The sequence below is a fragment of the Colletotrichum karsti genome, assembly GCF_011947395.1.
Source record: "Colletotrichum karsti strain CkLH20 chromosome Unknown Scaffold41, whole genome shotgun sequence".
Lineage (NCBI taxonomy): Eukaryota > Fungi > Ascomycota > Sordariomycetes > Glomerellales > Glomerellaceae > Colletotrichum > Colletotrichum karsti.
In genome coordinates, this window is record NW_024065941.1 from 236,689 (window position 1) to 264,615 (window position 27,927).

A 27,927-nucleotide genomic window follows, 5' to 3' on the forward strand; every position below is an offset into this window, starting at 1 on the left:
TTCCGTGGCGTTGGTGGTGGTGGTGGTGGTGGGAGCTAGGATCGCGCGCAAACGGGGAAGCTCGAATTGGCGAGCGAGCTGTGTGCGGGAGGGAAATTGGGCGTCGCAGCTTCTTGCGCACAGAATTTGTGCGCGACGATCGCGAGTCGGTCGGACGAGATTTTGACGGAAAATTCGACAGAGGGACGGCAAGACTCACCAAAGTTCGGAACGAGGGATCTTGGACTCGACGTGGGGGGAATTGTTCGGTGGCTTTGTGGTTTGTAGGAAACATCGCAGCGAAAATCTAGGGTTAGCCGAGCACCCTCTGCACCGCTGACTGGAGCGGGGTTACGTAAGCAGACATTGGAAGAGCCCCCATCCAGGCAGGTTCCCCAGATGCGCAATCGGGCTGAGGTGCACTGCAGGGCCACTGTGCCCGGATGACATTCTGGTTCTGGGCATTCAGTTCTGGGCATTCAGTTCTGCGAGGCTGACAGACGGCAAGGAACGTGGACGTGGACACGGATGTTGGACACTGAGTTTGATACTGTTTTGGTGGGAATTACGTCCGCGGATGCGGCACACGTCAAAATGCCATGATGATGTACAGACGTCTCGAAAAAACAACTTTTACTCCGTGTCCCCATCACATGCCAACCAGTCTATTTGTTTGATCTTGATTGTGCCATGAATTCATTTTTGTGTGTCTCTGAATTTCCGTGTTTGACGCCGGTCATCACGATTGTGACGAATGTGACATACAGCCCTTCCAGTTACGGAGCAAAAGAGATGTGCAGCAACCCAATGCTGCTATGGTGATGCAGACCAAACCGGATTTCCCATGCTGTCACGCTCTAAGCCAGCCCCGTAATCTTCAAAGTCAACCCTCCCTTTCCGACCGAAATTCCCCAATCGCAAGGTTGTGTGTCGTGTGAATTGTTTTCCAGTTTACGCGGCGGCCTTGACCTTGGCGAGCTCCTTGCGCTGCTCGAAGCGGCGCTGCTTCTTGAGGCGCAGGACCTTGAAGCGGTCGAAGTCGGTGAGGTTCTTTCTCCGCTCGATCTGGGTGCTGCGCTTGAACCAGTTGGTCTCCTTCCACTTCTTGTCGATCTCGGACTTCTCCCAGAACTTCTTGACGGTGCTGGTGCGGGCGCCGCGGGGCAGGTTCTCAACGACGAGCGAGGAGAGGAGGGCGTTGGAGAGAGAGATGGGTTGGCGGGGGACGGCGAGCTGAGCGTCTGAGGAGGGACCGTCGACCAGAGCCTGTATGCGCGGACATCATGTTAACTTTCCGTGTCTTCCTCCGAGAAACAAGCGAATTCGAGATCGGTGTCTTTTCGTCGCGTAAAAGGGGGGAGGGATTCTCAACGTACGCGCTTGTGGTCGATGATCTCGACAATAGTCGCGAGGCGGCCGGCGTAGGGGCCGTTGCCCTGGATAAGGACAACGCGGCCGACCTCGACCAGTCGCCACTTGGAACCCTCGATGGTAGCGTCACCCATTTTGCTGGTCGGTCTAGATGTTCGGAAATGCGGTGTCAGAGAAGAAGTTCGGATGCGATCGAGAAGTCGAAAAGTGTGGAAAGTCTTGTCTCTTGTCTGGGGGGAAGGGAGGGGCGGTCGCGTCAACTTACCAGACGTCAAAGATGTGCTGCTATGGTTAGTGGTGTAATCCTGAAGACGGTTCCGCTCGGCGTCGCAATTTTTCAGTTTTGCGTGTGGGAGTCAAATTCGAGCCCTAACCTATTATTATCGAACAGCGTTGGAGTCGGGTCCAGTGGTGGCTCGAGCTCGGTCGGTGGTGTGGTTTTGCCGAGCCGACAATCACCCGGCCAAATGTGGCTTAGGCGGGCGGTCAGGCAGGTTTCTCGTTCCTGCCGCACCCCACCGACGGAAGCAATTTTTATCAGCTTCAAAAGTCGCGACGAACTTCTTCTTTTCTCTCTCAACTCTGCAGCAGCTTCGAGCTGAATCACATCTGGAAACAAAACAACGCGATGCAACCGCGTCACAAAAGGTATGTCGATATACTTCTTTGCAAGCACACTCCCATTGGAATGATGAGTATAATTTGCGATTGATCTCACTCGATGGCCCTCTTTCGCCGGAGTGGCTAAATCGTTTGAATACATGATATTCAATTTCTTACATATTCTGACCTCCCACTTTTGCACTCAACTTGTTACTGGACTTCTCCGAGGAACAGTTTGCTGACTTTGCATCAGATGTCCCTCTTCAGTAGTTTGTCGAGATTAAATAAAAACCTTTTTCCACACTCGTCCTGCTCGCTGCACATTTCTTCGTGATCACCATCGTCATCTCCCATGCACATGTAACACTGCAGTGCGTCTGCACGAATTGTGATATCGTTGGCATAAGCTCATGTCTTTTGCTACCTTCCAACGCCAAACGCAACCATTGCTTTCACTCAAGCCTTGCCCTTCCGCTCAAGCTCGGCCTCCTCCTCTGCCTGAATCTGCGCGTCGATCTTTGCGCCCCTTGAGGGCTTGTTGCCGTGCATCTTCGCCTACTCTACTTAGTCAAGTCCCATCGCGTTTTCGGAGTTCTAACTTACGGGAAGTGTGGGGTCCAACTTGCCCAGGCGGACCTCTTCGGACTCTTCCTCGTCGCCCTCCTTGTCTTTCTTCTGCAATCGTGTGAGTTGAGACCATTGCGGCCGGTGATCGGTGCACGTACCTCTTCAGCGGCAAGTCTGTTGGCGATGGATCTCTCGTCCTCTGCGCGAACGTCAGTCACCGTCAATGATGTGTCAGACCTGGAACAAAAACGTACTGGAGTCGGTAGCCAAGTGCGAGTGTTCAGTACCCTCATGGAAGCGCTCGGCGTTGTTGACCTCCTCGTCCTTGTAGTTTCTCTGGTCGCCGGCCTCGTAGACGCCGCTCTGACCAACGCTGGAAGTTCCGGACATTATGATGGATTTGGTGCGGAGAAGTGTAGGTAGTAGGTAGTAGATGGTCTTGTGACGGTTGTGTGTTCGTGATGGAAAAGATGAAGTGTTCGGGTGAGGTTGCAAGTCCGAGGAAGTAATCGAAGGCTTCTTTCTTTCTATATGAATGCCTGGTGAGGTGCTCCTGCCTGCTCAGACACCCCACCACTTACTTCATCTGCATCTAAGGCACGTCATGACGTCTTCAGCGCCGATTCTCAGCTCAGACAAACGCGAAGCTCCCCCCTACGTCATACAATGGTCATCTTCTCCGCAAAAAGCCTTGACGGCCATCTGTTCCTGCCCAAACCACATGGAAAATCGGCGATGCACCTAGAAGGAAAGAATGGTTGAGAATTGAGATTGCAGCCGTAATCCTCGCCGGTGATTGTCAGCCCTATCGACGGTGCTGAACCTGGTCGTTATCGAAGTCAGATTTGCTCGGTTCATCGCGTGCTTCAGACACATGGAAGTACCCCTGTAGAATCGCGGCGAATGAGAGCAAAGATTTGAAAAGCTTGAACTGGCCGCGGCGTCCAACTACTTTGGGAGCGCTGGGTCGATTTCTTCGCATAGGACTTCGTTTTTTCCAACAGACATCTACAACTTATTCACAAAAGTAGAGCAGCTGTCATGCAGCAGCGCTATCGGTCTCCTGAAAAAAAAAAAAAATCCAGGTACCATCGTCAATGCCCAAGTATGCTGATCTTCCGGTGCAATCAGCTCTAGACCCATGATGAGGGGCAATGATGAAGCTGGAATGCGTACCTGATCGTGCCAGGCGCATCGGCCACCAAGCTTGCAGCTCCAGGGGTAAGCGCGACCCGCGACAGCTGTGAAGCCCCGCCTCTGCGTCAATTCGGCATTGGCGTCTACCGTAGAGTGAAGCGGCCGGCCGGGATGACGTAACTCACAGGGAGCTCCAGGAGCTCCACTGCCGACTTCATCGCATCGTTCTGCACGCAGCTCAGAGCAAACAGCAACAGCTCGCCTCAAGCAAAACACACCACCACCACCCAACACCCTAATTACCCCGCCAAGATGTTCCGCTTTGTAAGGAGAACATCCCACGATTGATTGGTCTCGTCGCCAGAAGCTGACCCCCCACCCAGCACAAGACTCTCGACATCGTCACCCTCTTCCACAAGGCGAGCTCGCCCGCCTCCGTGAGGGCCGCCAACATCCTCAAGCAGGTCTCCGCCAATGCCACCGCCGGCGCGACCGAGGACCAGGCCAGCGACCACAGCGTCCAGACGAACCCCAAGAAGTCCCGCGCCGAGTTCGAGCTGAACATCACCGAGGACAACCCCACCGCCGACCAGGTCAAGACCATCCTGGAGTACGTCGGAAAGAGCAGGGTGTCGTCCATCATCAAGGGCGCCTCAACCGAGCAGGAGGCCCTGAAGAAGTTCCAGCAGAGCGCCGAGAACTTCCAACGACCTGTGGTACGCACCCGTTCACTTTGTCTGGCGTCTTCTTTGCTTTCTAGACGGTGCCTTGTTTGTATGTGCCTGACCTAAGCTGATTGAGACATGCAGATCGTCGATTGGAACAATGGCAAGGCAGTCGCTGGCGACAACGAATCTGAGATCCTTAAGATGCTCAACGCCCTGAACGAGAGCAAGAGCTGAGAGACAACTGCTCTTTGATTCCCAGGCAGCGTCCTTTATTACCCCTGTATAATGAACTACCGCAACCTCCTTGCATCTAGCAGACTGGTTGATTGATGAACATAGCTCTTCTCTTAACATCCTCTGCTGCTTTCTCTTGTGGTGATGGATGCAATTGTGTTGGCGCCTTTCGTACGTCAATTGCTTTCAACCTGTAATAACCTAGATGGAAGGCCCCAGCTTCAAACAGCAAAGAACTTTGCCTCGCTGTTGGAGCTGCCACTAATGTCATCTTGAGTTTCTCCAGATGTTTTCGATGCATACTCACTGCCAAACTCATACGTAGGCAGTCTTCAACTCTTCAACTGGTCTGCAAGGCCATCTGAGGATCTCAATCAACTCAGCAGGCCTGAGACCTGCGCATGTCCACTTGGAAGGTTCTTATCAACAAAGCCCAGACAGGAGAGAAACAGGTCCAACATGCCTTGCATTCAGAAATGCAGCTTGGATACCCTAGGGCCATGAATGAAGATGGGCTCTGATGATTGTGAGTCTTTACTTGGTTTGAGGCTCCATCATGGCAGCCATCACTATCCCATTGTGACACCAAGGCGCAACATCACCTGTTGTCGTCGTCCCCATGCCATAAGCATGCTAATATCCTGGCTGTAGAAAGTCTTGCTGGTGGTCTTTGGCGGAGCGGACACTTCAAGGACGGATTGGTTGTTCCTTCCCCTTTGATCTCAGCCAGCTCCTTCCTGCTCTTGCTGGAGTTGACTCTGGTTCTCATACCGCGTCGCGCCTGCCCTGCTGCCTGAATTGACACCTTCCTATCCCCAAGACGTGTCGTCTGCCACCCACACAAAACAGAATTTTTTAATTCGCAACAAACCTCCTCTCTCCCTCCCATCTCCAATTCGCATCTCCCAGTCTCCTCTCCATCTTCACCATCGCCAACCTCATCTTCGCCTTCATCCCACCTTCCTTTCCATCCCGTCTCTCCTGTACAGCCTGTCGTCCCACCGCTATCTCGCCTCTCCTCCGTTGAATACGAGATCATTGCAGTATTCTTTGGATCGCAAGCAAACTCAGCCCCTCGCCATGCCTCCTCCCAACCGAAACGGCGGCGGCGCCTATCAGAACCGGCGACAGCAGTCATCTGGTTACGATCGACCTTTGCGCGGCGCGTCTTGGCGTCACCAAGACTTTCACCGCAGACCCGATTTCAACTCGTACCATGCCGAGCAATCCTCCATGCCGTACCAGCAGCAGCAGCAGCATTCCATTGTGAACGACATGCCTGCCGAACCGCAGACGGCGGATACTCAACGGTTCCTGTACCCAAGCGGTATCCCCTCCAACTACAGAATGGTGGAGCCCGTTGACGACTCCAGCCTCCGGAAGTTCGTCGACACTCTTGACAGGTCCTTCTACTACCAGCCCACCAAGCCTGTCAGGGCGGTATTCAGCACCGAAAATGGCCAGTTACCCCCTCGCTTCCTGGCAGCTGACAGTGTGATTCTCGGACGCGAGATGACCCTTTGGAGCGCCGCGGACATCCAGACGAGAGCCAACTCGATCCGCAAGAAGTTCTGGTTTGTCATGAAGGACATGCCCAAGCCTGCATACTGGGAGGATCTGTACGACTATTTCGACACCGTCGAGATCTACCAGAACGGCCCCCTGAACTTGTGGAATCTCATCACGCATCTCCACCACGAGAATCAGCAGTTGCTCAAGAACCTCCACAACGAGCTTGCATTCGTCACCGGTCTCTGGTGCGACGAATGGATTTCCAAAGCGCACAACCAGCAGAAGCTTCGGTTCTTCAAGAACTGGAACCATGTTCTCGCCATTTTCGACGAGCAAGACCTGAAGGAGATGCAGGGCATGGAGCCGCATAAGGTTGATCTATTGAAGATGGCTCTAATCCACCGGCAGAACCAGCTCCACCGGCAGGACCAGCTGCAGGGGCAGGATCCAGCCTCAATGTATCCCAAGAACATCCTGCAATGGCACTGGGAGCAGAACACCGTTCAGAACTGGCTGAGTAAGTCGGGATTGTTTCTTCTTTTCTGTTTCTTCTCTCATCTGTCCTTTTCTTCAACGTTGCTCCTTACTCTTCCCTCCATGTCTTCCCACGAATATTATCCTCTTCAAAAACGCATATCGCTGACGTCTTTGAAGCTGACCAGCCCGTCCACCAAACTCCCAGTGGCCTGATCCCTATCGTGTCGCCTGATGAGCCAGCCGGCCCTGGTCGTCGCAATGACCTTGGCAGCATCCCCGAGTACCCAACGCAGCCTACTCAGACTTCCCAGGGACCATTGGTTGTGAGTGGTAGCACACAGCCGCGCGTCACATCGCACAACTCTAGTCCCGCGGCTCAGGATCCTGCTGTTCGGCAATCTGCAGCAGCGCAGGAACCCTTGGCTCAGAATGCTGAGGCTCACCAAGATGCGGTTCACCAATTCACAGCCCCTGTGGCTCCTTTGGCCCCTACGACCCTCAATTCTCAAGCGCCGCCGTCAGTCTCGCCGCCTAAATCGGTTGCATCGTCCTCCAGCTACAACAAGAGGCAACAATGGCGAAACGAAGCCAGCCATGAGACATTTGATGCCCCCAACCCAGCTCAGGGCCGGCGGCGATCTCGTGGTGACTCCAGAGGATGGGAGAAGGTTCACAACGCCGATGACTCACTTCATGGTCCTGTCTTCCGTCGGTCTCCGACCAAGGAAGGTCGAACTAGAGCCTTTTCTCGGTCATCATCCAAGGGAGACCCCAACTGCCCTAACCATGGTACTGAAGACAAACACTCATACAGTCCATGCGACTGTACTGGTTGTGAGATCCGAGAGCGTTCCGTTTGGGTCTCCATCAAGCCAATCCCGCAGATGGACATGGAGGCTATCAGGGGAAAGCTGGCGACAATCATGGCGTCATACGGCAAGGTCGAAGCGATCGTTGTCATCCCACAGAACCAGGAGAGCTATGGCTTCATTGCTAGGTAAACACAACTCTAAGCAGACTTCATTCTCTAGTCGAGCCTTACTAAATCCGTCGACCAGATACCAGAAGGATAATTGCAGCATCACGGACGCTGCTTCCATCAATGAGCTTTACTCGCCAGATCTCCAGTGCAAGATCTGGACCCGCCCTATATATCGCACGAAGTACGGCAGAGCCATGCACGACTCTCTCGCTTTCAATCGATCTGAAGGCAGGAGACAAGCCTCCCTCGAGCAGTTCATCACTCCACAGGTCGCTGACCGCAAGCAAATGACGCCTTCCGCTGAAGCAGATGCGCAGTCCAAGCCTGCTTCCGAGGAGTTGCTCACCGATGAGCCTTCTGACCAAGCCAAACCGTCTCAGCGCGTAGAGAGCACAGGCAAAACCATCAAAGTGAACCTTCCCACTACGCCGACGAAGACCGGTGGGAGAGCTTTCAAGGAGAATGTGAACTCCAGCGCGCAGAAGACGGCCGTTGTTTCTGCCCAGCCCAGCCCCGAGAAGGCCAGCCCCGAGAAGGCCACCCCAGAGAAGTATGGCGTTTACAGGCAGGCTTACACTGAGGGCAACGCGGAGCAAGTCAACATTTACGAAAACGCGCTTCCCAGTCACAACAACACACCTCCCCAGCCCGTCCTTACGAAGCAGGAGGCGGGCCACCAGCTTGATGATTTCCTCGACATGAACCTCGCCAACCCGACTACCGTCAATGTTTTGCCAACAGTGCCGCCCAGCAAGAGTCAAGACAATGGCAGCAAGGAAACCGACAACAAGATTGCCGATTCTGACAGGAAGACCAAGAGCAAGAGCAAGAACAAAAAGAAGAAGAAGAAGTCCTTGCCTCTCCCTCATCAAGTCGAAGCCGGGTCAGGCAGCTCACAGCTGCCCGGTGTGACTTCCAGCGTCGCCGGAGATGCCCCTGCTACCGTCACAGAGCTTGTCATTACCAGCTTCGAGGACGCGGAGGAGTCTGAGGCACCTGCCATCAAGAACTTCCGAGCCAATGCTGGGAACTCTCTTCGCGTATCTAAATCGAGAAGGAAGCAGGCTTTGGGGATCAACATTGCGGATTCAGCCTTTGCCAATCATGAAGCGGACCATTCCGGCGACTCCGCGCCACAGACCGCTGCAAGCTTCATCACCGCCAAAGATACCAATTCTAATGACGGGTCGCAAGGCATTCTGACCCCCGCGACCCCTCCATCGGAGATGCCTACGCCCCGAACCACGACCCCGAAGGAGCCTGGCGCAAGCCTCGATGCTGCCTCCAAGACCATGCATCTCAACCCTCAGGCCAAGGAGTTCGTCTCTCCCGGTGGTCCCAGTGCTTCTGGTGGTCTGGAAAAGCGTGTCTCTTCGATATCTTCGATGAAGCTGGCCCCAATTCCATTGAAGCCTATCAAGCACAAGCGCCAGCCCTCTCAGTCATCAAGCGTCACGTCCCATACCCTTACGCCTGGCAGCACGCCTAAGAAGGCCGAGACTGTCAAAGATGTCGACAACTCCACCAGGGTCGGCATCAATGATGGCACCAAGATCGGCACCGAGGAGAAGAAGCCGGATATTGGCCCTATCAGCAGTGGTGATCAAGCTGCTTCTGAAATCGCTGAAGATGACGGCACCTGGGAGAAGCCGCGCCAGAAGCGGAACATCACCAAGGGCAACTCCGGCCAGGGCAAGAACCAGTCACAGCACTCCCACAACAAGCACGACTCCAACAAGAACCGTCCCTCGCCTAAGAAGCAAAAGCATCAGGCCCACAACCAGTCGCAGGCCACACACGCGCCTGTCTCGGGCTTGCCCCCCAGCAGCAACTGGGCTGCCACGGCGCGTTCTGGAAACCCGCGCCCCAAGGAGGGCGGCGGCCAGCAGTAGAGGAATGGTGCATTTGGAGAAAACGAAGTGCAAGATGGCAGTGGCTTTGATGTGCAGAGAAAACATGGTGCGATGTCAGAGTACTAGACATAGATTCACTGTTTGTTGGACAGGTAATCCAGATTGATATCATAGGATTGACGCCCGCGCTCATGCTTGTGATGTCTGCTCGCCATCCATTCCGTCATGGTGTCGAACATCTTTCTCTGCTTGCCGGCAATGTAAGGCTCAGAGTAGCAACGTCGTTGTCTTGAGATTCTTCACCTATAGACACAACAATCGCAGGATGCAGCATGACCTGCCACGGCCTTGTGTTTTTCTGTCTCGTTCTTACTCGGAACGGGTAATTTTGAAGTCAATAAATTGCCTTGCTGTCATATCGTTACACTGTCGGAGGAGATGGGAGCATCCACCCCGCAGATATGATGGCCTCGCCCGTGATGACGGAAGGTATGCATAGCAAGTAACGCGGCGACTTGGGCCGAGGGAGGGTACCTGGACTCGGGACTAAGGTAGCAGCAGCAGCAGGACAGTTCTTATACCACAAAAGTCTCCTTTGGAACCATGGATGTGGACGAACTCGCCCTGGACTGTGCAGAATACGTCTGCCTGGGCGTCAGTGGGTTGACTTGTGGTCGCCTGATGTCTCTACTGGACTACGGAGAGCAGGGGATACGGCGGCCTCGCCATTGATAGTCCTGCTATGGTAATACCTCCAGGTGAGGGGATCGCGGAGCTAATGGGTGCCGGAGGGTTCAGTCTCGTGATAGCTTTCGCAGGAGTAGGAGCTGGTGTCTGAGGCGCATGGCTCAATCCGAGATACGGTGCGTTCTTCGAAACTCGCAGATGCCAGGCGGAATTCACACAGGCATCGATCACCTTGCGCACTCGCAGTCCATGCCGATCTTCTCCATACATCACTTCGTCCAGGGCGCAGACGTTCCGTTCCGGCGTCAAGATTCAGATCGGTGTTCTCCCAACAGTGATGGTACAAGCTTCTTTTTCCTTTCTTCTATTCGTTCAAAACCGGACCCCCACCTCATGAATTCATGCGCTTTTAACCAAGCCGGAGACCGTCTCCTCGATCTGCTTGTCCGACAAACCTATGACCTATCGTTAGCTCTCGGTTCCACTTTGTGACAACGGCCAATGCTGCTCACCGTCCAAAGATTGGCTCTTCTCCACACCGAACTCTGTGTTTTTGCGCGCCTTCGTCAGCATTCCTTTCCCGACTCTGTTGTCTTGTCTCGCCCGTTCGCGAGGGAAGGGTCCTAACCGTATCGCGCGTAGATCTTGGGTAGCGTGCCGGCGGCCTCGCGGAGGAGGATCGGGGTCTGGGGGTTGTTCTTCTTCATCGTGGGGTACGCTCTCGTCAAGAAGGAGCTGTTGGCGGTGCGTTATGGTTAGCAATTGGTGTGTCTCTCGATCAACGGGTTTACGGGACGGCTGCTGCGCTGGTGCCAGAAACTTACCGGGTCGCGGCGCTGTGCTCGCCGGTCTGGCAGAAGAGGAAGCGCACCTCCTTGAGGGCCTTGCCGAAGGCGTACTTGCTCGACATTGTTGTTCTTCTGCGCTGGCGGGCGGCGGCGGGATGACGGTTCGGGTGGTTGTGGTGGTGGTGTGTCAGGTCAATTGGGGCCGATTTGATTGGGGAGCTCTGGGAGCGACGGGGAATTGGCGAGGATTGAAGTTGACGAGATGCCGTTGTTTAAGTGGATCTCTTGCATAACCCACCGAGACCCGATTTGTGCATTGTAATGTCTGTGCATAAAGTAGTCCCCGACGTTTGACCAGTTGGTCAATGCTCCCGTCACTTTTTTTTTCTCGACCTTGTCCCCGCTTATCTCCGGTTGGCGGGCTTCCCTTCGCGCCCGGGGCCGTATGTGTGTGTGTGCACCTTTCGGACGTCCTCAATCCCTCAACGCCTTTATCTCAACCTTGACTCAACCATCCCTCCGCCGAGTCCGTTCGAAAAGGAAGAAAACAACACCCTCCTCTCCGCTCCCAACCCACCGACGCGACCGACGTCAGCTTTTCAATTGCCGCCAGCAATTGAACACCCCCCCTCCCGAAACGAAAACCCGACCACCAAAGAAGCTTCCGTCCCCCGACCGAACCGCAAAGATGGCCCCCGCGAACAACTTCTTCAAGGCCGCGCGCCCTGTCCTCCGCCAGCAGCAGCCCTTCGCCGGCGCGCAGATCCGCAACGCCTTCCGCACCTCCCAGTTCCGCGCCCAGTTCCGCGAGAGCTCCAAGAGGTGGCAGAGCTCTACCGCCTCTGCCGAGGGCGCCCAGGCCAGCTGGTTCAAGCGCATGTGGGACAGCCCCGTCGGTCTCAAGACGGTGCACTTCTGGTGAGTTCTTCCCTTGGTTGTGAATTGGGGGAGATGGTGTAGAGAGGCTGTGTGTGCTGACTGAAGTTGTTGCGCAGGGCTCCTGTTATGAAGGTATGATATAATGGTCTTGCGCTGAAGCTTTCCCCTCCCTTGCCCGCGATGTCGGAGCTCGAGCTTCGGCGCATGCGCTTAGACATGGGCGAGGTTTAGGTGGACTGTTGATGAAGGATAACATGCTGACTGCGGTTTGTCTGTAGTGGGCTCTCGTCCTTGCCGGTGTCGCCGACTTCGCCCGTCCCGCCGAGAAGCTCTCCCTCACCCAGAACGGCGCCCTGACGGCCACCGGTATCATCTGGACCCGCTGGTGCTTGATCATCAAGCCCAAGAACTACCTGTACGTCGCTCGTCGCTGTGTTGCATGCGCCCTTGCTAACCAAACCTGCGTAGCCTCGCCGCTGTCAACTTCTTCCTCGGTGTCGTCGGTGTCGTCCAGTGCTCTCGTATCCTGATGTGGCAGTCAGCTCAGAAGAAGTCCGCCGGCGAGATCGTCCAGGAGGTCAAGGAGGACGCCAAGGATGCTGTCAAGGCATAAGTTTCAACCTCATCGAGCGGATGGGAAGGAGACGGGGCGGTTGAATGGGAGGGACGCGGGCGGCTTGGCTCGACTGACGTCGCCAGCTGCGGTCCGGTTCCGATAACACCACGGGATAAAAGCGGGAGACGAGACGAGGCGGGCGAGACGCAGGCACATTGAGGTCAGTTCCTCACGGCGGTCCTTCCTCGTGCACCGAACTCGTGGAACATGACCCTCGACTTCGGCTTGTAGAGAAGCATTTTTTCTTCTTTTTTTATATCTTTCTCTCTCTCATTCATCGGAGTCTTCGAGGGGAACCTGACATGGACCGCGCGGAAAGATGCGGTCTCGGCCCGTGGAGACGGAAGCCGGCGTGGTTTCCTGTACTATATCCCTCTATCGAATGCGAGAACTATATGGAAAGCGTCGCCTGCGCCCGCATGACGAGTGAAGATGGTGCTTCCTGACGCTGACTGAGAGGTTCTCTTAGCTAACTTCGTGCTGCGTCGTACGACATTGAACTCTGCACCGCCAACATATCTGCGCTGGACTCGTGGTGGCGTTTGCCGAAGACCCCGGACCTTGCCTTCATTCACGTCAGATCATACCAAGCCATTGTGTCCTCTTCCAACTGCTCTCCTGATCATTGCTGCTCCTCTACCTTTCAGAGATTCCAGTCTGACGATCCCTCCTCGATGCGCATTCCCGCCCCCGCAGCGCTCTTTGCGCCGGGATCGCGTCAGCCATGGACTTTGGTCGTTCATGTGCGTGCTTCTCTATCGCAGTGAGAGATTGGCCTCATCAAGACACGAACACATGTGGGCAATTGATAGAGATTGAGAATCAGGGGAAGCTTCCGTCAGCAAGTAAATCTCATTGCTATCGACATGCATGATAGTAGGGGGGCCGGGAAAGTCAGGACACCCACGACATAATACCACAAGGCTGGGTGAGTATGGACTGAATACCACGACGACGACAACAACAACAGCCACAACGGCAAAAGCGAAAATAGCAACAATAACAATAACAACATAATGCCTTGGGGCGGGACAGCAACGCCCTCGGAAGGAGGCGACATGACAGAAGAAACGCCGCCCTAGGACGCTTCTTGAGTCACGTTGCCTTCCGATGGGGCCGCGACTGTCGCCAGCTGAAACATGTTTCCCCAGCCTTCGTAGGTTGGGTTGTCCACAGTCGCTACAGATCCGAACGTCTTGACCATCCACTGGGAAAGCATGGGCGAATCTTTGATATTGTCCTCGGGACCCTTCCATTCCGAAGGAATCCAGCCCTCGAAGGGGAGCAGTCGCCTGTTCCAGCGGAATCGCATATACGGGTGGATCTTTTTGGTGAAGTGGCGATACATTTCGACGGGCTCCTGGCGAAGATGGTCCACGATTGCGGAGTGCCAGCCAACCATGGCCACCCGAGGTTCCTTCACAGGCTGACCCAAGTTCCGCATGGTGATGATGAAATTCCTGGGATGGAACTCGCCGTGATGAACACCGATGAATTCTTGCGATATGGTCCCGTCCATGATCTTCGCCATGATCCTCATGCGATGTTTGAAGCCTGTTCGCAGGGTCGAAGACTTTTTGCCATCATCGTGGAGCTTGATGATCTTGTCGACCGGGCCGCTAGTTTCGTATAACGCACCAAGACAGACCCCATCAATGTACTCGGTGGCAAGCACAGTCACCACTCGCTTCATGCCTCGGAATGAGCTAAGGACACTTTCGACCTCTGTCGTCCATCCCCCGAGAAAATCCGGTGCGAGGTGCGGCATACCGGTCATCCCTTTGGCGAACAAGTAATGGTAGGCAGCGAACTCATCGCTGATGGCCATGTCGGCCAGAGAGGTTGGTCTTAGGCCATCCACACTGATATCGACCTCAACGTCGAACCAAAATAAGGGATCGAAGATCTTGAGGAACAGTTGCTGTCCCTCGATCGGAACCCTCTGCTCGTTGGTGTAGGGCGTCGCAGATGGTGCAACGATAACTCGGCATAGGAGCTTATGCGTTCCGAGAGAACCGACATCATCAGGAACGCCGCCAATCATCTGGAGGATCTCGACCTCCATCCCGAAGTCCTTGTTGCCTTGATTGCTCTCATCGATGTTAAGGGGTGCATTGCGAGGATCGAAACAAATCTCTCTCTCCGATAGATTCTCCTCCTCCTCCGTCATCTCCAGGCTGTCGACGTTCACGCCCTCCGGCATCGGGTACAGGCATGAGCCATACGGCGGAGGCGGCTTATGCGGGGTGAGGTGAAGTCGTTTGCCCGGTGAGTAGGCGGCTTTCTGGTCAAGGGAGATGGAATTCATGTTGAATTGGTATGAAGACGATGTTCTAATGTTTCATGTCAGTACGATGCTTTGAAAGAGGATGTGTTGGCAAGAAGAGGGTTGTGAAGATAGAAAGGAGGCATTTGAGAGCGGATGAAAAGATTTGAGGCGAGGCGGAGGACGGCAAGGTCTTGTTGCCCCCTTATACCTACTCAACCATCAAGGCCGAAAATTTTCTCAAAAGCCTGGTTCCTTCAACCTCTTGGGCCCGAGCTGACATGATTATGGCGACTTCCACCAAACAATGCACCTTGATTTATAAAGGCTGAAGTTCTGGGTAGAACGCTTCTAATCTTGCGCTGAAACTATGAAACTGGTGTGATGACATGTCATCTTCTTGCGGATTAAACCAGAATAACATGAGCCCATCCTCGATCGTCTCTTGAGTGCGCTCATGGTTGCCGAGTTGATCTTCGAAATGCTTAACCTCAGGAGCAGCATCTCCGGGCCAAACCGACGGAGAAGTCAACGTCAGCTGCTTCATCGAACGGCTGTCACTACTTACATCTGTTGGCGGCGCGGACTTAATGGTGTCGTTCCTGCTCAATGAAGCTATGATGATAAACAGCCGTTGGTAAAGGTTGTCAGAACAATGGCCTTGTTTAGACAAGAAGGGCAGTGACAAAAGTACTTCCAGAGCAATCATAGGCCTCTTCAACAAACTTCAGGACACTTATGGTAGAGTTTGCAGCTTTTCAAGCTAGCTGTCACATCAGTAAGATACGCCGAAGTTTTCATACAATTTCATTTGCTACGTAGCAAATGTTGATATTCCACCAGCAAGCCTGCCGCCAAAGCAGCCAGCTGTTTATCCATCAACCCGCATCGGCACGCTATCAATCCAAGAAGAAAGCGCTTAATCTCGCTCCACCTCGCGAGCCTCGGGGTCGCTGAGAGCGTAGTTGGGGAACGGGTCCGGGTCGTTCGGGTTGGCGTTATTCTGGACGCGGTAGACCAGCGACTGCGGATAGAACGTGCTGCCGACACCGCCGTCGGCGTCCGTGAGGTTGAGCAGGTATCCGGGCTCGGGCGTCTGGACCCTCCGGAACAAGAAGCCGTAGTACGCATCGTCGACGGTGCACGGGGTCGGGGGCGTGCTGACGATGTAACCGTCGTGCCAGTTGCTGCTGCTGAGGTGCGAGCACCTGGCCGGTTTGGTCACGGTGCCGTCGTCGGCGATGAAGCCGATGTCGAAGCTGTAGGTCGTGAAGGATGATTTGGGGCCGGAGCCCGCGTAGAAGTTGACGAGTTGGTATTTGGTGGGCTCCGCGGCGGCAGAGGCGATGCCGCCCAGCGTGAGGAGAACGGAGATGAATTTCATGATGGAGTTGGTTGATGTTGGAGATCTCGGAAGCGAGTTTGTTTGGCTTCGGGTTTCTGATGTAGTGCTGGATCTGAAGATAATGACTTGAGGAAAGCCGACTCTCTTATACTTCGGTACTGGCCTTGCTCTCGCTCTTCCTGAGATGCAGCGGTGACGTTGAACATGAGGATGGTTTCTTCACATCTGAACGCCTTTCGGAGGTATCACGGCGAGAAAATTGTTCACGAATTCGCTAGCTTTGAAGTTCAAAATAACGTCGCCCGAGACATGTGCGAACCGACTGCGGAAACGGGGCGCTGCGAAGCGTGTGGAAGAAGTTGTCGGAGTAGTTGCTTTTAGAAACACGTAGGATACGAGGGGCACCGTTTACTTGGCGATCTCAACATGGAGCCAATCGAAACGGTGAACTAGAGCCGGAAATGGAAATCTGTACTTGTGTGTACAAAGTCCTCCACGGTTATCCTTTCCTTGCGACTACTTCTTACTACCTCTATGCCTATCCCTGCTGCTATCCGCTCTGGTGCTGCTGTTGTTATCTCTGGTTACTGCCCAAGTATTCGGCCATGAATGATAAATGTGGAGTGATGTACACGTCCGACGGCGCACCCTCGTATTCAGGTGAGAACGTTGCATCGATGAACCTGCTGACCGTCAGCTGACGGGAGTATATCTTCGCCCAGCTTTAGCAGTGAAGATCTTTGCGCCAACGACTAGCGGGGACTGTGTGTACTCGATTCTGTCAGAGATAACAAGCTTTTCAACTGAGACTTGAAACTGGCGGTTGATTCTACTCGTACCCCGCGAAATAATGCTGGATCGGGCATTTGAATGTACCCCAGGATATGATCGTAGACGGGCCGTTTGTCCGGGGGCTTACACAAGCCACAGCACTTAGACCCGATCCTGTCAGATGCAGTTGCACAGCGCGCAGTTGCCATGATCTCGTGGATATCGTATTGGATACGTTTCAGAGGGCCACGGCAGGAGGCATCACATAGCATGCTGGAAAGAGGCTTCGGAGGCCGCGTTGTTCACGACCTGAAGCAGGAATATTTTCTTATCGCCCACCCTTCTTAATGATCAGATTGACGAGGAAAATGCATTTGACCCGAGCGAAGCTTCAGATAAGGACTTCTCAAGAGTCAAATATGGGGAGCAAGGATGCTCGGAAGTAGCCTGAGAGGAGAATGAAGATACCATTGCAAATCCTTCGACGCGTATTTTCGATCTACATTCATCGCCAGCAACCAAGAAAACCTGATAGCTAGTGGCGCCGTCGAAGGAGCCGGCAAAGACATTGCATTTGCAGACTCGGCCATGCCGAATTTGGCTGCGCCAGTCGACTTGTGCCCCGAACCCGAGACATGTAGATGTATTTGGCATTACATGATGACTTGGCCTGCTGTCAAATGACATATTCTTGAACCACGGAGCACTTGAGTTCTGGGAACTATTCAATGTTTGAAAGATCGGTGGTGGTCGCGAATGAGTTCAAGTCTGTCGAGGGAAGAGACAATACTGCAAGCTTTCACAAGTATCCAACGGCACAACACCTTTTCGGCAAGCATATCATATTCTCGAACTGAGATCTCACCTCCTCAATCCACACTGCTTAAACTACTAGCGCTATTGATCTTGCACTGCATGTGAACGCAACTGTCTCAAATTCGTTTTCATTTAGAGTATATCTAAGATCCTTCAACCCCCCAAAGTCTATCAACAAACGAAAGTAATCACAACATGGCCATTGCTCACTCAATCTCCTTCCACCCCACACCCAGCTTCATCCACGAATCTAGTGACGCTTAGCCTTGCGCTTGCAGCCGACTTTGGAGCCCGCAGACGTGGAAGGGGTGGCGGAGATGGCGGCCGAGGAGGCGGAACTGGCGGGAGGAGCTCCGCTGGGCCCGGCACCACTGGGGAAAGTGCCGTTGGGAGGACCTCCAGCACCGCCGGGGCCGCCGCCAGAGTTCCCAGAGGAGGTGTCGACGCCGCCGCCGGCGTAGTAGTGCGCGGCGGCGCTGGCGGAGCTGGAGTAGTCGGCCGTGGTGTTGATGCCGACGGTGATCCAGGCAAGCACGCCCTGGGAGATGTCGTCGCCGAGGAGCACGTACTGGACGAAGGGGTCGTAGTCCGCCGTGGCCTCGTCGAAAGCGATGCTATCGCCGGAATTGAGCGTCAACTCCTGCTGGTTGGTGTTGTAGGGACTGACGGCCTCGACCTCGGAGATGAGGGTTTGATCGAAGAAGAGCTGGCCGACGTGGTTGGTCGTGCCGTCGACGTAGGTGTCGTTATCGAGAACGGTCGCGCCGGACGTGCTCTTGACGTGGATGTGGGTGGCGCGGCCGGTGTAGTGGCCCGGGAACATGGTGTCGAACTGGACCACGCCATCGTCGTCGGTCTGCTGGACGCCGCGGCCGAAGGTGGAGTTCAAGCCGCCCTGGCCGGTGGCCGACACGCCGGAGTAGACGCCGGTCGCGTTGCAGTGCCACGCATCGATCAGGATCTCGGGCACGCCGGCGCAGGTGGCGACGTCGACGAACTGGACGTCGAGATGGAGGGGCACGCCCGACTGACCATCGGTCATCTCGCTGCGGATCAGCTCGCCGGCGACCCAGTAGGGACCGATGGTGGTCTCGGGAACGACGACGCAGCTGGCGTTCTGAGCGAAGAGGGTAGCCGGGTCGGTATCGAGCGTGTAGCCCGCCGCAGAAGCGTGGTCGACGGCCGCCCAGGTGTTCAGGTCATCCTCGGTGCGGCGGCGGATGGGGGCTGTAAGCCAAGTGTCAGATCTCCGAAACTCGGGGTTTGATACGGTCATGACTTACCATTGATCGAGATGGATCGCTTCTCGCGGAGCTCCTTCAGCTTGGCATCGCGACGCTTGATGGCGCGCTGCTTGAGGGCGACATCGGCGGCAGAGCCGGCACACGCGTCGAGAGCCCGGCGGTTGTTGGCGGCAACGGAGCGGCGCAGAGCCATCTCGCGCTTGTGAAGCTGCGGGTCATGCTCCTCGCCGGGATGAGCGACGACGCCGGACAAGACGAGCGAGGCCGCCACGGCGATGCGGGAGACGGCAACCATGATGGCGAGTTGAGAGTTGGGAAGAAAACGGCCGAAAAAAGAACGTCAAAAGTCCCCAGAAAAGAGGTTCTTGGTGAGAATGTAGTGAGAAGAAGAGAGAGACTGATGGTGGTGAGAGAGGACTAACAAGCCGTCTTCAACAAGTCCTCGTCGTCTTTATGTATACCGATTCCACCGGGCAAGACATGATCACGACGGTTTGCGTCCGGATTACAAACCTCTCCAGATTACAGGACGTGACGATCCCGCAATATCTCGCGGATTGCGTACGCAGCGGTGACTCGTCATCGTTCTTGTGCCACGGGGCATGGGTTCTGCCATCGGCAAAGGCTCTCGAAGGGGGGATCTGGGGTGCTGGTTGAGGCTGTAGATGAATGCCAAGCCCCGGTAAGTGGGAGGTTAGTGTACCCAGACTGCGGAGGGTGGATCGCATTGCGACTTCAATGCCTTTGCGCGGGGAAGCGCCGGCGAATCAGGACCGTCTTAATTAAAATCACCTGGGATTCCGAGTGGTTCGGAATTTAAAGGAGTTGCTTAAACCAGGCTTAAACATAAATTCACGCGTAATGCTCGGTGGACTCTGTGGAGTTCGTGGAGAACGGTTCCTAGGCGTACAGCTCTGCTCTACCCTTCGTAGCGTGCCTCCTGAACCAATTGTCTCGGATAGAATGCTGGATAGTCGTGTACTACCTAGCCGTAGTCGGGTTTCTACGGTCGAGTTTGTTTTTTTAGATCACAGCCATCGAACATGCCGAAGCTAGGGGGGAGAACAAACTCCCAGCCGGGCTTAGCTCCTGTCTTGAACGCGTATGCCAATGCCCGAGAGCATGTCGACTGGCCTTTTCGACTGCCTTACTGAAAATGGTTCTCTTCCGTCAAGTCTCACGGCGTTTTGTCTATTTACGTGTAGTCCGAGGTTTAATTGGACTGAAAGCGACTAATATGAGAGCGGTGCTCCTGTAGGACGATAGCTGGCGCTTCTCAACAAAGTTATTTGATTCTCATACATGTCGAAAAGATTTAACTTGTGTGTTTCACTGTTATTGGAAATTTCAAGGCCTTCGAAAATACCCTGCTGTCTCTTGAAGAATGGCTTGAACTCTGCCCTAGGTCTGCACATTTCAGCAACCTCATGAGTTATGCTCTCTGATTCACAGAATCATGCTGGATTTTATCATGGTATTACTGTGTTATGAAGAAGTCGCGCCCTACGGTAGGTATGTATATGTATAAATTTTTTTCATGGAAATCAAAGCATCAGAGAGCGGCCCGTACACACTTATAACATATTCTTAGGAATCGATTCATCACTGCCCACCTGCTTTTCTTTTTTCTACCTAGATACGGTCATAACTGGCCAAACTTCTCATGTGATCTGATACGCTTTCACTGATCACTGTTTGGTCGTTTTCGCTGCCGTTTCTAGCGGTGCTGTTCTTGGTTGGGAAATACTATCCAGTGAATACGCCGAGGAAGTTGAAACTTGCATCAGCAACAATGACTTTCGGCTTCAGCTGTATGCCAGAATCAATTTTTTTATACTGATTCCGATGTCTTGAGCTCTACTGGCTGGGTTATGACTCGTGAAGTCCCTGATCCACTTGCAAATCTGACAGGCGCAACAACGACCATGGTTTACCCTCATCTTCGCGAAGGCCGGAGCTGTACCAACAGGTGCAAATGAACACCATCTATTTCTGCCCATGGAAGCCCGTGGAAATAGTTCGATATAGAATCTAGATCTGATTGGTAGCCTTGGTCACTTTTCTTGCTTGCTTATGCATGCGCACACATTCAGCGATCGCGTGTGTAACACAGCGCCCAGGAGCCTCAGCCCCGCTTCCGAGGGACCAGAAAGGGCTCTCACTGATCAACTCGTTCGGTCTACATCTACATCCCACGACAAAGTCCCTTAGAACTTGTTCTATCATCGTCAACTCGGGAAGTAATGGCGGATCCTGGTAATTCCACCGCGCGTCCCGCATGCACATGCCCCGATCCGTCGGACAGCAACCTCTCCATCGCGGGCAACATCTTGGGCATTGTGACCTTCGTCACCACCACGATAGCGATCGCCTACTCCTACGTTGTTGTGGTTACAGGGTTTTCGAAGAACCTGAGCGATCTCGTGAGAAATGTCGAGATCAAAGCCCTGGAGCTGGTGTCGCTGAGATCCCGCATAAACACCCTCTCAGAGGCACAAGACATGCAACAGGCTTTCCCGAGTTGGCATGGAATGCTGGGAGAGGTACAAACCGCTTACAGCGCCTTGGACTTCTTCAAAAGCCAGGGAATATTCGAAGACAGGTTTCTTCGCGCCACCCATGATGATGTGCGCGTATTTAAGATTTATGAAGCTTTTATGGGGTCTGGTCTTCTTGCCGGCACAGCTGTCTGGCTGGTCGAGGAGTGCCGCCGACTGTGGAGGTTTTTCAGCCTGGCCTCTCTTAGGAAATTCCGCCTCATCAACGGCGAAGAACCCAAAGCCAAGCTCTCACAGGCCGAGAATGCCATCCAAACTGTTAAAAGTTTCCTGTCATACGCCGAGTCGAGGTATGCACATGCGCTAAAAGCCCCAGGGCCATAACATACCAGCCAGTCCGCTAATTAACACACACACATCTCGCAGCATCGTCTTGGATTATCAACTTGCACAGAGAAAGGAGCTCAACAGTCTCTCCACAGAGACTGGAGAGATACGGAAAGCCTTGAAAGAGTTGTCTGAACAGGTCAGATTGCTGGCACGGGAGATGCGTCAACGCCATGACAATAGTCCTACTCGTGAAGGCGAAGGAGATGAGGGAGCTCGAGACAGCATTCGAAGAGTATCAGAGGATACGGGAGGTTTTGAAGGAGGTGCCTGGTAACGTGATACCTCTGGCTTGTGGATCAGCCTCTGTAGTTGAAAGCTGCCTTTTCTACTTGTGAGGACGGAGAAAGACATGGATGATCGCTCGAGAAGTCGTGCATTCAATCCGAAATTCGAAAACGAACATGTCAGACTAGAGCTCGACAGATGTAATGTGATTGGGAGGGCAAGTAAAAAGAAGGTATCATCCATGCGTTGGGATGGCTGACCTTCTGTGTTTGTGGGGCAAGACCATTAATTCGAGGTTTACCAACGCCTTCGTAAGTAAATGCAATACGATAAGTAGGTATAATATCTGTGACGATGGTATGCAAATTAGTGCGGTATGCCCTGAGACATTAAATATCAATATTCTTCCCGACTAGTGATATTGACCATGGTGCTGCGTAGTTCTCCGCGCAACAAGTAGTAGGTAGGGGGGCAACCCAAGTTCTCCTAAAATCTCAGACTAGAAAAGTCTAGTTTGTGGTTGGCTTGTGCTATCGGGTAAGATAGAAACGATGACTTTACGTTCCTGACGTTGCTTCCAGAGGCGCTGCATACGTGATAGGCGTGACTTCGTGACTTCAGCTTCAACTTTTCCGACCGAATTAGCAAAACTGCAAAATGCATTTCCTGAGTTTTATGCACAGCTTCCACATGACAATTCAGTAAAACAACGCCTCTTTTTGATTCCGATTCATCTATCATTAAACAAGCCACCGCAGTATGCTCATATGTTCATGGCCCCCTACAATCCAGCATGGAGCGTGTACCCTCCATCAACGGCAACAGTCTGCCCGTTCAAGTACTGATTACACGCGAAGAACAGCACGGTGGCCGCCATATCCTCATCCTTACCGGGCCGTTCGGCGGGGATCTTTGCGTACTTCTCCTTCGGCAGCTCGCTCTTCTGCGCGTCGTCCGAGGACTCCTTGGTGGTCATCTCGCTCGGGAAGACGCCGGGGGCGATGCTGTTGACGCGGATCTTGACGCCGTTGCTGGCGATCTCCTCGGCGAGCATGCGGTTGACGTGGATGGCGGCGGCCTTGGAGGCGTTGTAGGAGAAGTGGTGCTGGGACTTCTTGATCATGCCGCTGATGCTGCTGATGTTGATGATGGTGGAGGACCAGCCGTCGTGCAGGTCGGTGCTCTTCTGGAGGAGGGGGAGGAAGGAGGCGGCGACGTAGTAGACGGCGGCGACGTTGGTCTTGTAGACGTCGGTCCAGTCGGCGAAGTCGGCCTTCTCGCCGTCGAAGAGGGACTTCTTCATGTCGTGGGCGTCGTCGGACTCGACCTCGACGGGGGACGACGAGACGCCGGCGTTGTTGACGAGGATGCAGAGGCACTTCTCGCGGGCCGAGATCTCGTCGACGAGCTTGCGGATGTCGTCCTTGTTGGTGACGTCGGCCTGGATGGGGATGATCTCGCCGGGGACGTTCTTGCCGTAGGTCTCGACCGTGTTGGTGAGCTTGTCGCGGTTGCGGGAGGTGATGTAGACCTTTGCGCCGTTGGCGGCGAGGGCCTGGGTGGCCATGAGACCGATGCCGGTGCCGCCGCCGGTGACGAGGGCGACTTTGCCGGTGAGGTTGAAGAGGTGGTCCCGGGTGAAGAGGGTGTTGCCCTCGGGGCCGGCCGTCTTTACGCTAGACATTCTGGTGGTTGTATTTGGGTATCTGGGGGTGGTTGTGGGTGAGATGCGAGGCGATGGGAGGGTTAGTGGTATGAGTGGTTTTGGGAGGGAAAGGGAAGAAGTTTGCGGTCGGGAGATGTTGTTATACCTCGCAGCGAGGCGAAAGCACGAGGGGAGGAGGGATGATCTCATCATGGGCTGGACAAACACCAATTGAGGCAAGTGGACATGCGGCACCAGCAGAGGGAAGGCGCCATGGCGGTTCTTGTACCTGCCCGCTCATCGGGAATCGCAATGGGAAATCGTAATGCAGATGCTTCGTACCTACGGTGGGAGAGAATGGCGGCTACGTATCCGTGAGGTGAGCACGGCGGCGGGATGAGGTCAGTCGCGCTTCCATGACGACACCCTTCCGCAATCCCTGAGCTGCCCATCACCTCAGGGCATCGCACGGAGAGAAACATCCGCTGGGAGAGCTCTGGTGGGGCAGGGGCCGCTGTAGCTTCGTCGATTGGCGCACCCCGCCGGTTTGGCTCGACCTGTCGCGGCAACTTTAACTGAGCCGCCAAACCGCGGTACGTACTCTCATCCGAACATCACGACTTTGGAATACATCTAGAAAATGGTACACTTACATACCAGGTTCAACAGAGTAGACCATTCCCATACCATAGGCCTAATTCAATGTATCGTGGTGATACTCGTTCCGCTGAAAAGGAGTCCAACGACCGTAAAAACCCAAATCGTCATGGGGTATTTATTCATACACAAGAACTAATACAAACACACCATCACCTCACCTCACAGTGATGTGCTGAATCGCGGCCTTCCACTTCTGCTCGTCCGTCCTAATTTCACACAAAGTCAGTAAACACGCTTCATCTCTCGTGGGGTCAGGGCTCCAAACTCACTTGTCAAACTTCAAAATCCGCCCGAGCACAGGCACCAACTGCTCCCGCAGCTTATTATCCTTCTGCTCCAGGAACTGCAGCAGGATCGTCTTCAGGTACAGACTATCCGCCGAGCCCCCGGCCGACTGCTGCTGCTGCTGTGCCCCCGGCGACCCGGCCCCGTTGAGCCCGCCGGACCGGCTCGAGTCGACCGAGCTCCGCCCCGACGCGGCGCTCGCCCCGAGCTTGGCCTGCACCGTCTTGTGCTCCTTGCTGAGCTTCTCGAACCGCTGCTTCGACTCGTCCAGCATCCGCCGCAGGTCCGACTTGGCCTTCTCCGCGTCCCGCACCTGCTGCTCCGACGCGTCGAGGGTGGAGCGGAGGTCCGACACCGCCGACCGCATCTCGTTGACCTCGGCCTCGGCCTTCTCCTCCACCGCCTCGAGCTCCTCGCGCCGCTTCCGCCACTCGCGCTCCTTGCGCTCGAGCTCCTCCTTCTCGCCGGACAACGTCTTGATGTCCCGCTCCAGGTCGCGCATCTTCTGCTTGAGCTCCTCCGTCTCCCGCGTCTTCCTCCGCGCCAGCGTGCTCGACTCGTCCTCGATGCGGTCGCGCTCCTCGATGGCCGCCTCCATGCGCGAGCGCATCTCGCGCACCTTGCTGTCGGCGCGCTCGTCCACGTCGGCGAGGAGCCCGCGCATGCGCTCCGCCTCGCGGGACCGTTCCGACAGGTGCTTCTGGATCTCGGCGAGCTCCTCCTCCAGAGACTCGGACTGCGAGCGGGCCTCCTTGAGCTGAATGGTCAGCTCCGCCGTCTGGTCGCGCATGCTGCCGAGCAGGCCCTGCGCGTTGGTGTATTGCTGCGTCTTGAGGTCCGCCTCGTCCTGCAGGCTCTTCTTCTCCTTCTGCAACTTCTCGACCTCCTCCTCGAGCTCCTTGACCCGCGGGCGGAGCTTGTTGGCCTCCTCCTGCACCTTCTGCAGCTCCCGGACGGCCTTCTCCTCCTTGGCGCTGAGCTCCACCTTCTCGGCCTCGGAGCGGCGGAGGTCGCGTCCCGATACCCTCTGCGCGTCCTCGAGGCGAAGGCGGGTGTTCGTCTCGTTGGTGAGCTTCTCGCGGAGCGACTTGATCTCCGTCTCGCGGTCCGTGGCGAGGCGCTGCGCCCTCGTGACGTCGGCCTTGAGTTCCTTCTCCTTCTTCTCGAGGTTGCGGAGCTCGGTGTTCTTGGCGGTGAGCTCCTCCTTGGCCGTCTTCAGGGCCGCGGAATCCTGACGCAGGCTCTTCATCTCGGGCTGGGCCTTCTGGAGGACCTCTCGGAGGTCGGTGAGGTCCTTGTACCGGCTCTGCGCCAGCTGCTGCGCGGCGCCGAGGTCGGACTGCAGCGTGGACGACTTGGACTTGAGGTCCTCGTACTCGCGCTGCAGGGTGTCGAACTCGCCCTGGAGCTTCTCGGTCGCCTTGGCATCGTTGGCCGAGGATCCGAGCTCCTTCTCCAGCTCCTCGATCCTGGTCTGCAGCGCCTTCTTCTCGATCTCGAGGTTCTTGATCTTCTCCTTGGCCTCGACGTGGTCCTGGCCGATGTCGGTCAGCTCGCCGCGCAGAGTGTCAATCTCCTCGCGGAGGTCCTCCTCAGTCTTGCGCTGCTTTGTCAGCCGGTCGATCTGGGAGTCCTTTGTGCTGACTTCCTCCTTGAGGCGGGTAATCTCTGCCTCCAAGGCCTCAGTGTCGGACTCCTTTGACTCCTCAGCCGCGGCAGGTTGTTCAGCTGTGCCAGTGGCGGGCGCAGCGGGTGTAGCAGCAGCAGCGGCACCTCCCTTCTTCTTCTTTTTGTTCTTCTTGTTGTTCTTGGAAGCACCACCGGCGCTAGGTGCAGAAGTCTCTGTTGGTCCAGGGGTGGTGGGCGTGGCTGGTACAGGCTCGCTCTGCTTCTCCAACTTCTTAGTGAGCTCGTCAATCTTCTTCTCATTGTCGGCCTTCTCCTTCTTGATGGTCTCAATCTGTCCGTTCAGAGTCTCAATCTTCTTTTCCACTTCAGCCTGGGCGGACAATGCCTCCTTGACGTGCGCCTCTCCCTTCTCAGCCCGGGTGTTCGCCTCAGTGAGCTTTGATTGTACCTCCTTGGCATCCTTTATGGCAGTGGCAAGCTCGCCCTTGAGCTTTGTCTCCACCTCCTTGAGCTGTTTCTGCGAGGCCTCCAAGCGCTCAGTAAGGGTCTTGATCTCGGTATTTCTGGCGTCGAGCTGGGTCTGGAGGGAGGTTGTGACGGCTGCGGAATCGCGGAGTTTGGTGGCCTCCTTGGTCGCCTTCTCGAGGCTTTCGGTAAGATCCGCGCTCGACTCCTTGGCGGACGCCAGCTCGGTCTTCAGAGAGTCGACCTCGGTCTTGAGCTTCTCAATCTCCTCCTCCTTGGCAGCCATCTCGGCCTCATACTTGGGCGCCTCTTCGTCGTAAGAGAACAAGTCGCCAGACTCCTCCGGCTTGTCCGCCTCGGGCTCCTGCGCCTTCTGCTTGGGCGAGAAGATGCCCAGGGCCTGCTGCAAGGGAGACTTGGCGGCGTTCGGGTCGGGCGACTTGACGGAGGCGTCGTCCTTGGTGTCGGTCGCGGCGTCGACCTGCTCCTTATCTTCGGCCTTCTCGGCAGCGGGCTCGGGCTTCGCGGCCTTGAGCTCCTCCACCTCCTTCTTGAGCGCCTCAGTCTCCTTCTCGGCCGCCTCGAACTTCTTCTTGAAGTCGTCCTTCTCGATCGAGACCCGCTTGTACTCGTCCATGATCATCTGCTCCTTCTGCTTCAAGGAGTTGAGGAACTCGACGAGCGCTTCGGGTTCTCTAATAGAGCCGACGCTCGTGTGCTCCTTAAGCACCCGCTCGAAGGGCTCGATGGAGGTGGCGCGGCCGTGGGCGATTCGGTACGATCGGAGGAGCTCTGCGACTCGTCAGCATTGGCGTCGCGAAGGTAAGAAAACATGACACACGCACCGGGATACGTCTTTTCGAGCTTCTCCAACTTGCGAAGCTTCATGCGGACCTCGGGCGACAACTCGGGCGCAGCAGCAGCCGGCGCGGCGCTGGCCTCGGCATCCTTCTTCTCGTCCCCGTTCTGTCCGCTCTCCTGCTCCTCCGCCGCCACCTTGTCCTTCTTCTCCTCCGCCTTGTCTTCCATGTTTGCTGGTGGTTTGGGTGTTCCGGCCCTGCTGGGCTCCTCGCTGTCGTCGAGCACGAAGGCGGCCTCGAATACGGCCGGGTCCGGGTTCGAGGGGCTGTCGCCGTCCTTGGTGGCGTCCTGGCTTGCGTTCTTCTTGGGCCGGGGCCGTCGCGCGGGGGACTGGGCGCCTCGCGATGTCGAATCCGACCTGCGCGGCGTCCCAGAGTCCGGTCCGAGTGCCTTGCGCGCCTGTTCCTGTCGAGCCTGTTCCTCCGCGATTGTCCGATCGATGGCGCCCTTGAGCCGCTGTTGCAGTCCCATCAT

The 27,927-nt window shown here is 55.3% G+C and overlaps 11 protein-coding genes across 11 annotated transcripts; 4 read left to right on the plus strand and 7 right to left on the minus strand.

Moving 5' to 3' along the window:
* Positions 1-930: 930 nt before the first annotated feature.
* Positions 931-1,484, minus strand: CkaCkLH20_10562 (ribosomal protein L14; the record flags this gene model as incomplete). The annotated part of the gene is made up of 2 exons (XM_038893276.1): positions 931-1,245; positions 1,356-1,484. 2 exons carry the CDS (start codon positions 1,482-1,484, stop codon positions 931-933), a joined length of 444 nt encoding a protein of 147 aa, XP_038741391.1.
* Positions 1,485-2,409: 925 nt separating this feature from the next.
* Positions 2,410-2,910, minus strand: CkaCkLH20_10563 (uncharacterized protein; the record flags this gene model as incomplete). The annotated part of the gene is made up of 4 exons (XM_038893277.1): positions 2,410-2,508; positions 2,557-2,628; positions 2,679-2,719; positions 2,775-2,910. The coding sequence occupies 4 exons, from the start codon at positions 2,908-2,910 to the stop codon at positions 2,410-2,412; spliced, it is 348 nt and encodes a 115-aa protein (XP_038741392.1).
* Positions 2,911-3,674: 764 nt separating this feature from the next.
* CkaCkLH20_10564 (duf1687 domain containing protein) lies at positions 3,675-4,559 on the plus strand (the record flags this gene model as incomplete). Its single annotated transcript, XM_038893278.1, has 4 exons — positions 3,675-3,741; positions 3,845-3,981; positions 4,041-4,373; positions 4,467-4,559. 4 exons carry the CDS (start codon positions 3,675-3,677, stop codon positions 4,557-4,559), a joined length of 630 nt encoding a protein of 209 aa, XP_038741393.1.
* Positions 4,560-5,639: 1,080 nt separating this feature from the next.
* CkaCkLH20_10565 (uncharacterized protein) lies at positions 5,640-9,422 on the plus strand (the record flags this gene model as incomplete). The annotated part of the gene is made up of 4 exons (XM_038893279.1): positions 5,640-6,588; positions 6,726-7,337; positions 7,395-7,545; positions 7,607-9,422. The coding sequence occupies 4 exons, from the start codon at positions 5,640-5,642 to the stop codon at positions 9,420-9,422; spliced, it is 3,528 nt and encodes a 1,175-aa protein (XP_038741394.1).
* A 2,124-nt stretch (positions 9,423-11,546) lies between these two features.
* On the plus strand, positions 11,547-12,350 carry CkaCkLH20_10566 (uncharacterized protein; the record flags this gene model as incomplete). The annotated part of the gene is made up of 4 exons (XM_038893280.1): positions 11,547-11,776; positions 11,854-11,869; positions 12,016-12,152; positions 12,206-12,350. The coding sequence occupies 4 exons, from the start codon at positions 11,547-11,549 to the stop codon at positions 12,348-12,350; spliced, it is 528 nt and encodes a 175-aa protein (XP_038741395.1).
* Positions 12,351-13,431: 1,081 nt separating this feature from the next.
* Positions 13,432-14,661, minus strand: CkaCkLH20_10567 (uncharacterized protein; the record flags this gene model as incomplete). The annotated part of the gene is made up of 1 exon (XM_038893281.1): positions 13,432-14,661. The coding sequence occupies one exon, from the start codon at positions 14,659-14,661 to the stop codon at positions 13,432-13,434; it is 1,230 nt and encodes a 409-aa protein (XP_038741396.1).
* Positions 14,662-15,538: 877 nt separating this feature from the next.
* On the minus strand, positions 15,539-16,003 carry CkaCkLH20_10568 (uncharacterized protein; the record flags this gene model as incomplete). Its single annotated transcript, XM_038893282.1, has 1 exon — positions 15,539-16,003. One exon carries the CDS (start codon positions 16,001-16,003, stop codon positions 15,539-15,541), a length of 465 nt encoding a protein of 154 aa, XP_038741397.1.
* A 1,798-nt stretch (positions 16,004-17,801) lies between these two features.
* CkaCkLH20_10569 (uncharacterized protein) lies at positions 17,802-19,090 on the minus strand (the record flags this gene model as incomplete). The annotated part of the gene is made up of 2 exons (XM_038893283.1): positions 17,802-18,778; positions 18,835-19,090. 2 exons carry the CDS (start codon positions 19,088-19,090, stop codon positions 17,802-17,804), a joined length of 1,233 nt encoding a protein of 410 aa, XP_038741398.1.
* Positions 19,091-21,038: 1,948 nt separating this feature from the next.
* Positions 21,039-21,957, plus strand: CkaCkLH20_10570 (uncharacterized protein; the record flags this gene model as incomplete). Its single annotated transcript, XM_038893284.1, has 2 exons — positions 21,039-21,643; positions 21,720-21,957. 2 exons carry the CDS (start codon positions 21,039-21,041, stop codon positions 21,955-21,957), a joined length of 843 nt encoding a protein of 280 aa, XP_038741399.1.
* A 732-nt stretch (positions 21,958-22,689) lies between these two features.
* Positions 22,690-23,592, minus strand: CkaCkLH20_10571 (short-chain dehydrogenase; the record flags this gene model as incomplete). Its single annotated transcript, XM_038893285.1, has 1 exon — positions 22,690-23,592. The coding sequence occupies one exon, from the start codon at positions 23,590-23,592 to the stop codon at positions 22,690-22,692; it is 903 nt and encodes a 300-aa protein (XP_038741400.1).
* A 775-nt stretch (positions 23,593-24,367) lies between these two features.
* On the minus strand, positions 24,368-27,927 carry CkaCkLH20_10572 (uncharacterized protein; the record flags this gene model as incomplete). The annotated part of the gene is made up of 3 exons (XM_038893286.1): positions 24,368-24,419; positions 24,483-27,384; positions 27,438-27,927. The coding sequence occupies 3 exons, from the start codon at positions 27,925-27,927 to the stop codon at positions 24,368-24,370; spliced, it is 3,444 nt and encodes a 1,147-aa protein (XP_038741401.1).